Source organism: Hemibagrus wyckioides, linkage group LG29 (genome assembly GCF_019097595.1).
Source record: "Hemibagrus wyckioides isolate EC202008001 linkage group LG29, SWU_Hwy_1.0, whole genome shotgun sequence".
NCBI classification, from domain to species: Eukaryota; Metazoa; Chordata; class Actinopteri; order Siluriformes; family Bagridae; genus Hemibagrus; species Hemibagrus wyckioides.
This window is the reverse complement of record NC_080738.1, coordinates 8,084,507-8,099,836: the sequence shown is the minus strand read 5'-3', so window position 1 is coordinate 8,099,836 and position 15,330 is coordinate 8,084,507. Positions and strand designations below refer to the sequence as shown.

Below are 15,330 nucleotides of genomic sequence, written 5' to 3'. Positions count from 1 at the left end.
TCTCCTGCTCAAGTTCCCAGATATATACCTAGAATTCCTCCTGTCATGTATGTTGTAGTGTTTTGCCTGCTCTGACACACACACCTCATCCCAGAAAGGGCTGAAATAGCTGTATCACGTGTGTTATAGCTAAAGACAAAAACACTCAAATGTGTGTAGTACATGTGGCACTACAAGACCAGGGCTGTGATCTGCAGTGTGATTGACTTTCATGCATGTGAAGATTATTTCAGTCAGTCGGTAAAAACGCTTCTTTGCGGACAGCCTACTAAGTGTTTTAGCCCAAACTCACCTAAATATATAACCCGATTCTCAGTAGAAACAAATGAATGAGTTTATAGTCGTAAGTCTGATATAAAAAGACTCAGGACTCTGTTGGCTTTCAGTGTTTTTCTCTACACAGAATTTTAGTGGTTGAATATAAACACCTTCAAATTTTAGATGCTTATGAACCAGCACTTAGAGCATCTCAGAGAGCAGAAATGGGTTTGATATTAAGATTTGTGTGGAAAAAATGAAATGTTTTGGCTTTCGTTTTATGAAAATATTGCCTCTAGTAGGCTAGGGAAAAACAGAAATACATATAAAACACTTCAGATTCTTAAAGCCCTGACTGTCTAGTTTCATAACAGCCATTAAGGTAAAAAAAAATATTTATTTTATTTCTTCTGTAGCATTACAGTCAATTAATACTACTACAACACTATTAACTAACCTTAATGAGATAACAGGCTACTAACTCAATGCATGGCTGACATTTTTATCAAAGCGTGAAAATATTAAGTGCTTACTTATGGAGACACCGGAGAGGGTGATGCTGTTCTGTATGTTACTTTATCACTGCTTCCTCACAGCTATACTTCAAGGCTCAAGACCTGAGTGGTTTAGTTCTGACCGAACCAATTCAAAGGCAAAATAAATATCCGCTGCCTGTCTCGCAAAACAAAGATGCTGATACTAATTTCATTTTGCTTGCCTTGTGTGTGTGTGTGTGTGAGGCGACTCGTATTCAATGTGCGTCCAGAGCTTTAGGGCTAACTCACAGATTTCATTGCCTGGAATCAGTGAATTGAACTGGACAGACATTGAATGAGTGAATGACTCTTTTTGCACCCACACACAGGATGGAGACTTGATGACCTGACACACTTATTAACATTTAATAAAAATATATATTATCTATGTTGAGGAGCGTTATGTTATTCCTCAACGTTGCATAATGCACAATTCTTGAGATAGTTGTGTTTTAAAGTGAGAAAACTTTTTTTCATTTTTAACCAAAAAAGTTGCCGTATAATGTACTGACTTTTCACCAAAGTAGCAGAACTTAGTCAAAATAAATATGTATTAAGTATTAAAATATTAATACTAGTCAAAATAATATAATACTAAATATTAATATTAGTCAAAATAATGTTTTCTGATTTTCTGGGCTGGAAAGATAGATAAAGGATATAGCCGTAATACATGAAATTGCTAGGATGTTGGATAATATAGGATAACTAGGACAACTCAGTGTCTAGAGGTTGATAATAATAATAATAATAATAATAATAATAATAATAATAATAATAATAATAATAATAATAATAATAATAGAAATTTACAATTCATAATTTATTTAATATCCTGAATTTATTTATTTATTTATTTATTTATTTATTTATTTATTTATTTATTTATTCATTTATTTATTCCTATAAAGCTGCTTTCCATTGTTAATAAATAATAAATAATAAATAAAATTGAGTTGAATTAATAATAATAGTGATAATAATTTAGCAAGGTACAACTTGTTTTTCACATAACAAATCAAAATATCACTGACAGCGCAGTATAAAATGTAAAGAGTTTGCATATTTTAGATGTTTGTGATAAAAATGCTACAATTTCATTGAATGTGTTTTTATTATTGAATTTTATCGAATTCATTGATTGGATGTTGCAGCCCTGAAGGCATGTGTTCCAAAGTGTTTAAACTAGTCTGCTATTTTTGTGCAGCAACACTGTAGAATCTTATCAAAACATTTTTGACGTGTTTGAAGACAAGAAGATTCAAACATGCAAGACAGGAATGAAGAAACTGACATGAGTAAAATGTTCCTTCCTTCCCCACACATGGACCAGGAACTGGATGGTTTATTTTGTGCAAGTTTCCAAGAAACCAGAATAATATATTGATGCTGCTAACGTCGATTCAGGAGGTTGCTGTATGACAAAATTCCTCTGTGTTATTTTTATCAATCGAGGTGAAACCTTCTAGTGGCGCTGTTGGGCTGTTGCCATAGTAACATCTCTATTAATGAATTAGAGACGTATCGGGCCGGAGTGGCGAGAGAATAGCAAACAGAATAAAAGGAGTATGTGTGTGTGTGTGTGTGTGTGTGTGTGTGTGTGTGTGTGTGTGTTTTCCTGCACAAGGCACAAGACCCTGGAGCTCTGGAGCAACTGTCCAAAAACATCAGCAGAGTGGGACTAACCAATCTCACGCTGAACTACCTCAGAGTAAGACACACACACACACACACACGAGATCTGCGATGCATCGCACAGACACAAACAAAAAATGTACAGTGCTATATTAGATTACTGATATGTGTGTGTGTGTGTGTGTGTTTGTGCAGCTGTGTATGATTCTTGAGCCAATGCAGGAGCTGATGTCAAGGCACAAAACATACGGCTTGAGTCCCAGAGACTGCCTGAAGACCTGCCTCTTTCACCAGTGGCAAAGAATGACAACACCACCAGGTATCTCTCACACACACATACACACACTCACACACACACAAAAACATGCACCCCACAACCTCATATTTTGCCCAAACAATTTTTCGTGCCCCGCCCATCTCTCTGTAGGGAATAATAACAAAAAGATCCATTGTTTCTTTACCCTTTTCCCCCCGCAAGCCTTTATTTCTTTTACTTTGTTCTAACAGAGGTAAATAAGATCATGAAATTTATGGTTTCATTCACTGTAAACATGTTTCACAATCATGATTAACACTTCAAAGTCCAGAGTACAGATTGTCAGGGGTATTGTGAAATTCTGCAATAACACGTCCTGCCTAATTAATGAGCCTTGTGACCGTGGGATCATTATTTCTGTGCTATTTTGCTGCTTTTTAAACACTCTCCCACTTTCTTCTGAATAAAAGGCAAGAAAAAGAAAATAATACTCAGCATGTTCTCTTTCTCTCGGTGCGTGACAGTTTTGCACGTGTATCTGCTGTTATTAGGACTGAAAGCTTTGCTTTTTGGGGGCTGTTTTGTTTTTTGCGATGCTAAGAGTTCAGAACTGACTGAATTTTATTTTAATTTCAGTCGGACCTTCACCCAACTTTAAGACAGAAATTTTTCAGTCAAGTTCCAAAAAATGTAAGTATCCATCCATCTATCTGTCCATACATGCATCCGTCCAGCCAGCCATCTAATCAGTACATCCATCCCCTCCCCCATAGAGTCAGTCCATTTGTCCATGTGTTCTCCATATCCATCTGCCAATCATTCGTCCATTCCGTAGATTCCATCCAATTTGTCCATCTGTCCATCCATCCATCCATCAGTGTATTCTACATATCCCTCTCCCAATGAATCATCCCTCCATCCATCCATCTATCCATCCATCCATAGATACCACTCAATCAGTTCGACCAAACTGATCCATTCAATGAATCATCCATCCATAGATTCTATTCTACCAATTTGTCCATCCATCCATCCTCCTCCATCTGCCAGTCAATCATACATCCATCTATAGATTCCATCCAGCCAAACTGTCCAAGTACAAGTAAAGATGTTGAAGAAATGTTGAATAATTTTACTTGTACCAAGAATAGTTTGGAAAAAGGTTGACTTGTAACTGATAAGGGAAGTTGTTAACTTGTGACAACAGACATTTAAACTATGTAACTGTTATATACAACTATATAACAATAAATTAAAGCAACAGCCATTGCATTTGGGGAGACACAAAGGGACAGGCAGTAGGATACAAGGGTAGGATATACGGTAAGGATACAGGGGTAAGGTAACAGATTATTGGATCCATTGGGAAGGAAACAGCGGTAGGATACAAGGGGAAGGATACAGAGAGTAGGATACATTGGGAAGGAAACAGGGGTAGGATACAGGAGTAAGATACAAGGGGAAGGATACATAGAGTAGGATACATTGGGAAGGAATCGGAGTAGGATACAGGGGTAGGATACAAGGGGAAGCTTACATATAGTTGGATACATTGGAAAGGAAACAGGGGTAGGATACAAGGGGAAGGATACACTGGGAGGGAAATGGGGTAGGATACAGCAGTAGAATACAGGGGTAGGATACAAGGGGAAGGATACAGAGAGTTGGATACATTGGGAAGGAAACAGGGGTAGGATACAAGGGGAAGGATACAGAGATTTGGATACATTGAGAAGAAAAGGAGTAGGATACAGGGGTAAGATACAGGAAGAAGGATACAGAGAGTAGGATACAGGGGGAAGGAAACGGGGTAGGATACAAGGGAAAGGATACAGAGAGCAGGATACATTTGGAAGGAAACCAGGTAGGATACAGGAGATATGATACAGGAGTAGGATACAAAGGATTGGATACAAGGGGAAGGATACAAAGGGTTGGATACAAGGGGAAGGATACAAAGGGTTGGATACAAGGGGAAGGTTAAGCATTTGGGGGGAAGGATATGGGAAAGGATTGGGGTACAAGGGGAAGGATAGAGGAGTAGGATACAGGCGGAGGATGCAGGGGGAAGGATACAGGGGTAGGATATTTTCTTCATTATTTCATGCTCTCCTCGATATTGCTTTAGACTTTTTTATGGCATCCATGTGTAATTAGACCCGCACAATTACACTTGTAACTCGTAGTCACAGATTGCTAGCTCTAAAACAACATTTCCATAGTGACTGATAAAGCTATGGGTCTCTGAAATGTATACTATAACCTGCAATCCCAACTGCACTCTGGCTTTTATTACAGGCCCATCATTAACTTCTAGAACAGGAAAATGGATCAAAATTCTTGTCAGTGGTAACTACACATATGCTACAGATGCAGGACCTAGAGAGCAGGTTAAATCATTCTAGCAGTTTCTCTAAGCATACAGTATAACACTGTAAAATGTATTGCTTTCACTGTCTGGTGATTTTTTGACAGTGTGAAGATGTAGGCAGATACTGTTTTCATACATTTCTCCATGCAGCGATGAGTGTATGTTATGGTGTTGTATGTTTACGCCTTACACCTTTCTCTTCGTTGACTGACAGCCGAAGCAACCAAACCAACAGCAAAGAGAAGAAGAAGGCGGAACTCGGCTGGCAGCGCATCCAATAGCAGCGCAGGAAACAGTAAGAAACGCAGCCCAGCCAACAACTTCAGTTTGCCCACGCAGGTACGTCCATATACATGTACAAAACACACACACATAGTGATACAGTGATGCAAACTACTCATAACAACATGCTAGCAAGACTGAATAATCTGTGCGTATGTGTGTGTGTTTGTGTGTCTGTGTGAATGTGTTTTAAGAAATGAGGATAAGCTGTGTGCTAGATAGTTTAGCCTGCTTGATAACAATTGCTTTGCTAATTTACTATTAAATAATTATGTCAAGTCATTTCCTGAAACATTGAATTGATTCTGAAAGATTGCTATTTACAAAAAAACTGTAATTGTTCAGAGTTGTTCTTGCTAGTACCTGACAATGTGCTTTTATTTAACCCGTTTAACTGATGTGTTTGTAATTGATAGCAATTAGTCATAATTGATTTGTTGATAATTAGTGCTGTCCGTCTCTGGTCCCCAGCCCAAACGCGTCGCCGGTGAATCGAGGGGTGGCGGGTGGCTGGAGGCGGAGCTTAGGTAGGTGAGTGACATGTGCAGATGGCTATCGCACAGCATGTGCTGCCTTAACGATCTAATTAGCAATGCGAACAAGCTTAATTGGCGAACATGTTGGAGGTATGCTTTGTCTGAATGGGCTAATTAAAGGAGCAAAGAGATAGCGTCTGTAGACAAGGATGTGTGTGTGTGTGTGTGTGTGTGTGTGTGGGGAACAGTGTATGCATGAACCTACTCGTTTGTCCATTCTCATCCTTCACAATCAAACTTCAGATCTACATTGCTAATTCACTTGTCTGGCATGTGACATGTGTTTCGATTAGAAATTGTACAAGTTTTGCTCACATTCATATTAGATATTGTTTTTCTAATCTTGGTTTCCCTTCCGCTCTCTCTCTCTCTCTCTCTCTCTCTCTCTCTGTCTCTCTTTTTTTCATTCCCTGTCTCCCACCCCCTGCCTCTACCTGTCTCTCTTTTTGTCTTTCCCACTCTGTCTCCCTGTATCTCCCTCCCCCACTGTAGCTTTCTCTCTCTCTCTCTTTCTCATCCACCCCCTCCTTTACCCCCCCTTCTCTCTCTTTCTCTTCCTTTCTCTCTCTCTCTCTCTCTCTCTCTCTCTCTCTCTCTTTCTCTCTCTCTTTCTCTCTCTTCTAATTTAATTCAGAGCAGCATTATTGGAATGACCATACCAAGATACATTATTACATTATTCTGTATTCCGCTATATTTGTCCATTTATCAAATAAAATAATTCGAAATGACATTTTACATCTATTCTGATATACGCATATGGAAATACATTTCTACACAAAAGAACACAGAGACACACAGAAATACACACCGCATGCTGGAAAAAAAAAGCATTTTTCAAGGCTTCTTGAAAACAGTTGAAGATTCAGACCATTCCTAAAGGGGCTGTATGTAAGGGAAGGGAAAAGGACGTCGGAACAAAATTCGCTCTTCGGATACTATTAAAACGTTCACGGTATTTATGAATAAGCAAGTTTAGTTTACTTGCCTGGATCGGATCCTCGATGTAGGATGAGAGGTATGAATAAATTCATGACATTTGTGCCATTTTATCCTAAAATAAAATACAGCATTTATTTTCGGTAGATTTTGAAAATTCTCTAGGTATAGGCTCTAGACTGCCATTAAGTTATTGCCTATAGTGTAATATATAATAAATCACTGAAGAAGGGTATAACATAGATGGCATTCTGTGTTTTGGAGGCTTTTATTTTATTTATTTATTTATTTATTTATTTATTTATTTATTTATTTATTTATTTATTTATTTAAAATGGAAAGAAAACATAAGCAGTATGGCTCATCATTAAATAAATAAATAAATTCGCCCATACATAAATAAATCCATAAATAAATAAAAACGATACTGCTGATATCCCCCGAGTTTCTGCTCTCACCTTCCACGGCATATACATGATTCAAAAACATGGCTAAAGTTTGTTTATCAAATTATGATAATCTAATATGTTATAATAATATTGCAATTGCGAATTTTTTTTTTTTTTAATAATAATAATTCGTCAGCTCTAGTGCACCCATGCTGTATAATGTACTTTAATATTCGTCTAAGCATTTGTGGCACACCTAAATAAATACGTGTAGGACAAAAAAGGAATTTGCGGAATATCTGATCGGTTCCCTGGCACAAAAGAAAACGGCCAGATAAAAGCATTAAGGTATTGGCTGTGTATTTATGCTGTAGTTCCGTATATTCAAAGGATATGTTGAAAATACGTACATCTCTACACTGAGGATTGAAATGGACATGAGCAGCATGCGATCGATTGGTTCAGCGTGATTCGTTCGGTCCGAGTTAAAGACGACGCTGTGTATTTTGTAGCTGCGTGAGAACGTTTCTCGTTGTCAGGATATGCAGCAAACTTTCTTTTAGTCACACTTTTTCTCCATTTTTCTCTGCCTCCTTCTTTGTTTTTGTATATCTCCTTTCTGTGCCTCCCTCCCCCTCACTATCCCCTTCTCTCTCTCTCTCTCTCTCTCTCTCTCTCTCTCTTTCTCTCTCTCATATGCCTCCCTTCTCTCATTAAATTCAATTCAATGCCATGTATCTTTACTGCTTACTGTACCAATATTAAGTCTAATCATATAATCTGATATTTTACACACATCCCAAACTGAGAATACAGGAATATATTCATCACAGAGACTATGTAATGACTGCTCCTGTAATCTCAGTGTGCCCACACACTTTTATGTAAGTACAGTATAGAAAATAATTTCAGTTTCTCTCTGTCAGGATGTTCAACAAATGTCTCTCTCTCTTTCTCTTGCTCTCTCTCTCTCACTCTCTCTCTCTCTCTCTCTCTCTGTGTGTGTGTCTGCCTGTCTCTGTGTGTAGGATGTGATGGTGGTGGGGGAGCCCTCTCTGATGGGAGCCGAGTTGGGAGACGTGGACGAGCGTCTGATCACCAGGCTGGAGAACGAGCAGTACGACCCTGCTGGCGGTCTCCGGGACGACGGTCGCCATGACTACACCAACTCGCAGGCACTCGGCAACAGCAACCGGGACGGCGAGCCCACCGCCGTGGCGATGCAGCGGCCGGAGTAACGGGAACGCTACGGGAAAGGATCGAGCATGGGGAGTGAGAGCGTGCTCATTTTGGGGATGGAGAGAAAGAAGTCGTGTGTGTCAGTGTGTGTGTGTGAGTGTGAGAGAGAGAGATATGACCTATATGACAAATGATGTCATCCAGTTTGTAAAAAACTATTACAGTGGCTTTAATAGCATTTTTTCCTCAGTCTCCATCACTGCACACAGGAACCAATGTAAGAAAATGAAAATCATGAACCATACCTCCCCATTTCATAAGAAAGCTTTATAAATAAGCCGCGCTATTAACTACTTTCATACCAGAATTTTTAAGCTCTTCTGTAATGATCCAGCTGTTCTGTAACGTTTGTTTCGGCTTTCCAGATTTGACTTTAAACTGTCTACTTTGTGAGTGTTGTGATGTTTTTTACTGCTGCCGAGTCTGCGACCGCAGATTTTTTTTCCCCCCTTTATTACTTAATTGTTTAATGCATAATGTAAAATACCTGCAGGTATGTGTATTTACCGTTAAGTGTGTATTTTCTGTATGCTTTTCAACTATTTGCATCAATAAATTGTGTTTGGTTATGATAACAGGCTAAGGCCTTAGTTGCTTATTTAATATTCTTTAAATCAGTGACAAATTAAATAAAACGTTTTCAATTACCTGAAGTAAACTGTGTGGAAAATTTTGATTTAACGCTATAACGCCCCTCTGCATCCCAACGGTTGATAGACTCTCACCAACCCCTTTATTGGGTACAGAAACATCTGTACCCATGCTCCATCATTCAATTATCCAATCAGCCAATTATGTGACAGCAGCAGAATGAATAAAATCATGCAACGTAGAGGTCAAGAGCGTAAGTTAATGTTCACATCAAGCATCAGAATGGGGGAAAACATGGGATCACAGTGTGGCATGGTTGTTAGGCTGCTTTGAGTATTTCGGAAAATCTCCTGCTAGAATCTTTAGTTGGGAAGAAAAACAAAACACCTTTTGTGTGCATCATTCTGCAGAAAGAAATGTCTTGATGAAAGAGAGAGAGGTCAGAGGTGGATGACCAGATTAGTTTAATCTGACAGGAAGGCTATGGTAACTCAAATAATCATTCTTTACAACCGTGGTAAGCAGAAAAGCATCTTGGTCTGCACAATACACTGAATCTTGAGGCAGAAGAAAGACCACATCGGAGCCTGAGACTATATACACTAATCAGACCATCTGCCTATCCCCCTTTTGCTGCCAAAACAGCCCTGACCCATCAAGGCATGGACTCCAATAGATCCCTGAAGGTGTGCTGTGGTATCTGGCACCAAGATGTTAGCAGCAAATCCTTTAACTTACAGGACTTAAAGGATACTTTTGATAGATACTGACCACTGCAGACCGGGAACACCCCACAAGAGCAGCAGTTTTGGAGATGCTCTGATCCAGTCTTCTAGTCATCACAAATTGGCCCTTCATCAAACTCGCTCAAATCCTTACGCTTGTCCATTTTTCCTGCTTCTAACACATCAACTTTGAGGACAAAATGTTCACTTGATGCCTAATAAATCCCACCCACTAACAGGTGCCATGATGAGGAGATAATCAGTGTTATTTACGGCACCTCTCGGGGGTCATAATGTTATGCCTGGTGTATATGTATGTATGTGAAAGCCAGGGTTCCTTGTTGTTTAGAACCAATGCTAACCTGGTAAGAACTCTAGTCTTGTCTTGTGTTTTGGGGCAGGACTATTAACAAATTCTCCAAGCAACTTCCATCACTTCACTATCTGCCAAATCAATAAATGTAAAAGTAAAGCAGGTAAGTAATCTGCCAGGATTACATTTACAGCATTTGGTTGGCCGCCTTTATCCAGGGCAACTTACCCACATCTTATTATTTTATACAGCTGAGCAGTTGAGGCATAAGGGCCTTTGCTCAAGGACTCAGGGGTGCCATCTTGGCAGTGGTGGGGTTGAAACACTTGACATTCTGATCTGTAGTCCAACATCCTAACCACTGAGCTACCACTCCAGGATTGGTGCGAGGCATACAAGGTGTACAAATATAGCTCAGTCATAGTAGATAGCAGTGACACCAAGGTAGCAGCAGAGCAGGCTTCATAGAGCAGCATGTTAAGTATGGTAACATGGATGGAGATGATTCTTGGGCTATGTCACAGTAAGGGCCAGCATCCATATTTCTATAGGCAATGATGACCATGACGTACCACCCCAGAGGGCTTAGAAAAGGAATCCCTGAGTGTTTCCTCTGTGACAGATCAACAGTTGGTCTGAAGATCAGAAGATAAACAAGAACCAAACTCTCCAGTGCAATACCAGGCAAGATTTTCACCAGGGTTTATAACTTCTCTTACTCTTTCCTGCTGAAGTTAAAATATAGTTTCCAAAGACAGCAATTTTATATAAGCACCTTGCTTAGGTTTGTAAAGAGCAGTCTCCAGCATAAAGGGGATGCATGATCTCTTCTAGCAGAGGTGCCATGCCCCTTTCAGGAAGGTTTGTCTTCACAGAGATGATGTCCACGGTGCTGTGGTATGCTGAGATGGCAGCCGTCACACAGTTATAGCGTATACAGGGATTTGTCACTGCTGCACAATCCCTGGAGAAAAGTTAATATTTTAGGAAATGTGCTAGTGTGAGTCCAGCCTATGGGGTACATACTGTATAATTCATTAAACATCTTCCACACTAGGGAATACAAGACTAAAGCAACAGGCACAGGTGACCTAACTGAGGGTGCCAAATCTCTCTCCAGAGGCATGAGCTAAACCCATAGTGGTACCACACATTCCCCTGTGTGTAAGTGGCGCATCTATTGTAACTGTCTATCTTATTTAAGAACTCAGCCTCCTGAAATCTACATCAAAGTCAGGAAATCAGGGCAGAATTCACTGGATTGATTGTCCAGCAACATTGATTGTGCTGAGGATACAGAGGGAGCAGCGTTTGTAGATTCCAGTGACTTCTATAAAATGGCTAATACTGTATGGTCGTTATATGATTCCCATAATGCAAAATGACTGAATGTTATCCATGCCTGGGCAGAGCACATCTGGATGAAGTGCATTTTTAGCCAACCCCAGGCCCAGTTATTGGCATTTTTGGTTGTTTGGTCCATTTCTGGGTCATTATCAGACTGGAAGAATCTCTTGGCTCTGGCTGTACATAGATGACACTTTACACTCCTTGAATGAGAATCAAGGGCAGAATAACTGGTCACAAGCAGGGCTTTGTTGATAGCCTCCGAGTTGTGTCTCACCTCCTGAATTGTTCATTTCAGTTCAGCCATGTCTGCCAGGTCATTCATTTGCCTAGAAATTAAGTCTGGACTTGTCGCAGGTTGTATGCAACTAAACTGAGAACAGCCAATGGTATAGCAAAGACAGGCCCACTAGTCATTTGGTACAACAGTGGGCTTATCACTAGATATTCTTTGTAGGTTGAACTCTATGAAATGGGGAGAATGGAGGTCCTGAGAAATACAGAGAATCTTCAGAGGGATATCCAGCAAACAGTACAGTGACTGATGCTAATAAGGCTGGCAACACTAATGAGTAGCAGCCATCTCGAAGGGAGTGGGCATCTGTAGCACAGCACTTGTTATACTGGAAAAATATACACTCCCTGTGAGATAACAGGAAGCTATCGTTAGCTTTGGAGGACCGGTGACCTGTAACTCCAAACACAGTCATCCTGTTATATGACTGTTTCCATATGTGGTTACTCAAAAGGTTACAGAACGTTGGGGGTTCAAGCCCCAGCACTTGAAAGTTGCCACTGTTTGGCCCTTGAGAAACAGGTTTAGCCTGCTGTATCATGGCTGACCCCAACTTTCTAAGAAATGAAAAAAATTGAAACAGCCTTTATTTGTCACATATACATTACTGCACAGTGAAATTCTTTCTTCACATATCCCATCCTTGGAGGTTGGGGTCAGAGTGTAGGGTCAGCCATGATACAGCACCCCTGGAGCAGACAGGGTTAAGGGCCTTGCTCAAGGGCCCAACAGTGGCAACGCTAGGACTTGAACCTTGATCTACCAGGCAACGACCCAGAGCCTTAACCACTTGAGCCACCACTGCCCCAAGACTGGATATGTACAGAAAGTAATTTTACTGTACTGTAGTGTATATGTAACAAATATACCCTTCTTCATGTACAAGAAGAAGAAAGGGAACGGTGAGTGTACCACAGCCGTATTTATTGCAAATATCATAGCATCATATGAAACGTCATGACTCCATACACACACACACACACACACACACACACACAAAGGTATCCAGGTGATTATTGCTGCCCCTGGCAGTGAGGTGGACTAAAATAGAACTATAATTCTACCATGATGATTTAAATCAACATGAGCAGGATATGATTCATTAAACCTGTCTGAATCATACAGCAGCATTAGACCACTTATAGGTGCAATTTTAGTTTTCTTTTGTCAGGGAACTTTCACTTTCTTTCTCTCTCTCTGTCTCTCTCTCTCTCTCTCTCAAACAATGCACAGTGAAGGCATTACGCTGTAACTACACTTTGGGTCCAAACAGGCTCAAGGTCACAGGAAGGTCAAACGTCTGAAAAAGTTTTTCTTTAACACTTCCATCCTGTTAGCGTTACAATGCCAGAGAAGTATGAGTATGCCATGAGAATTAGTAACAAGAGGGACTAGAAATGGCAGAGGTATCTGTCATTTCTATTTGTTTCTCTCTCTGTCTATAATCCAATTATATATGACATATTCATGTAAGGGATAATTGTATAATACAAGTTTTTCTTTATTTTCCGTATGTTAAGATACACTGTAGGTCTATGGTTACTCAAGATAAATTAGGGTACGCTAACTTTCGCGATCAATTGCTGTAACTGTTCCTTTACGTTCACATCTAGGCTTTTGCCAAACTCTTACTCAGAAGGGAAAGCACAACCAGATGAAGGTTAACTGATTGAAAGCAAGTGAAAAATCTTATGCTGGTTTGTACCAATGCTGGAGTGCTAGAGAATTCACAACCGAGCATAAAAAAGGTGCATAAAAAAATAAACACTGAAGCTGAAATACATGAAGAAGCCTTATTTTAGATAATGTATGAAAAGAAAGTTCTTCAGGATATGGTGGAAGGAATGGAGACACAGGATGTTCTGAGTGGAGGTGGAAGATTGAAGGAAACCACGATGAAACGAGGGCTCTGAGGATTATGGGTTCTGTTGTTTATGTAAAAAATATTCCAAAAGTACCAATTCTGATAGATAGATAGATAGATAGATAGATAGATAGATAGATAGATAGATAGATAGATAGATAGATAGATAGATAGATAGATAGGCTTATTATAATTCCATTCACCACAGACATGTAATGTAGTTCCCCTTTGTGCATAGATCGATTGATGGACGGATTTTTATCGAGTTCTTGAAGGTTGGCTTGCTGGCGTTGGCATGCTCTCTAGTGGACAAAAGCAAAAATGCTCCAACAAACAGAAAACCTAAAAGGTACAAAGACTACTTGGTAGTTTTCAGGTTATTCTCACCATTATTCATAATGAAAAGATATTTTCACCTCATTTTTATCAACAATGCTGAATGCACATTGAGGGATTCTGAGCCAAACAAATGTGGCCAATTATTTGTTAAAGAATTAATTCACAGCTATAAGTGTAACTGACAAGAGTGCCGATTATGAGTATAATATTTGTTTTAGTTCACTTCATGCCCTTTATCAAAGACCTAGCATTGACATTAAAAGTGCTGGGATTTGAGCTCACAACCTTCCAAGCTATACGCTAACATCTTAACCCCTGAGCTATCTCTAGTTGGTAAAGAGTTGCAATTTGTGAATTGGTTGGTTCTTTGTCAGATTTGGTCACGAGCAAGATGCTAGCCTGTGTGTTATGCTAGTTATGAGAGGAACAAAGCCACATAAATTGAAAGTCTGTCAGATTTTTAGCTTCTTTCAAGTAGCAAAACATTTGTTCTCACTGCGGTTGCGGTTCACTTTCCCCTAAACCTTAATTGCACTGAAATTTCTAGCTGTTTCTTCGATGATGCCTCAGATCTCAATTTTTCTATAACTCTTGGCATATGAAATGGCATTTCATCCGATCACTCTTACAGTTACTGTAGAGGAAGTAACACTCAGCAAAGAGAAGCATTGCCAGAGCTTGTGACAAAACACTAATCTGCATCTATGGAAAATGATGTGACTTCTTCTGTCTGTGTAGAGCCTGAGTATGATTCTCATTTTTTGTTGTCTAGCAAGCTACATAAAATTCATAGATGTCACATCACCATTTGCCCGAATCTCCTGCAGCTTCTTAGTACTTCTGCTATGGAGACTTAACACAGTAAACTACTTCAAATTGCTCCAAATAATGAATATTGTTAAAGTCAAAAGGTTTGGCAGGTGTTGGCTCATCAGTTTGTTTGCTGTGATCAGTGATTCACTTCTGAGTCATCTAACTAAACTTGCGAGTTCTTCACCATTGCTCAATGATGGAATTTTCCCAGAGGTGTAATTGAGCATCCAGATATTATTCAAACTGGCCATGCTTTAGTCTGTAGTGGGATTCAGCCATCTGTTAGCTATGTCCCTGCCTGTTAAAGACTACTACACTAACCAAATGTGTGAAAATTGTTGTTTTTGCATTGACGCAACTGACCCCAGTCCCCCCTAGTAAATAAATGGGGACCCCTGAAACACTTAATATATTTTAATGCATTTTGCAAATCACAGTTTTTATAAGTTTATACGTTTCACTATGTAGGGAAAATACTTTTAATTTTTATGACATTTTACACAAGCAGCTAAAAGCAGTTTCACACACTCACACACGCACACACACATACACACACTCACACTCTGAAGTAAAAGACAAGCGATAGGCGCTCGTGCGTGATG

General features: G+C 39.6%; 1 protein-coding gene across 4 annotated transcripts in view; it reads left to right on the top strand.

The window, feature by feature from the left end:
* The window catches only part of ldb2b (LIM domain binding 2b), a 22,556-nt gene extending 13,538 nt beyond the window's left edge, over positions 1-9,018 (top strand). The window contains exons 5-11 of one of the 4 annotated variants that reach the window (XR_009203996.1): positions 2,422-2,505; positions 2,625-2,748; positions 3,322-3,375; positions 5,271-5,395; positions 5,810-5,865; positions 6,367-8,086; positions 8,231-8,369. Coding sequence is in view for 3 of the 4 variants with exons in the window: in XM_058384030.1 (XP_058240013.1) it covers positions 2,422-2,505; positions 2,625-2,748; positions 3,322-3,375; positions 5,271-5,395; positions 8,231-8,440 (597 nt within the window). In the remaining variant the exon portion in view is untranslated. Of the gene's footprint in view, positions 1-2,421; positions 2,506-2,624; positions 2,749-3,321; positions 3,376-5,270; positions 5,396-5,809; positions 5,870-6,366; positions 8,087-8,230 lie in introns of all 4 variants that reach the window. The other 3 variants (XM_058384031.1, XM_058384032.1, XM_058384030.1) reach the window with 3 other exon arrangements.
* The last annotated feature ends 6,312 nt before the right edge of the window (positions 9,019-15,330 follow it).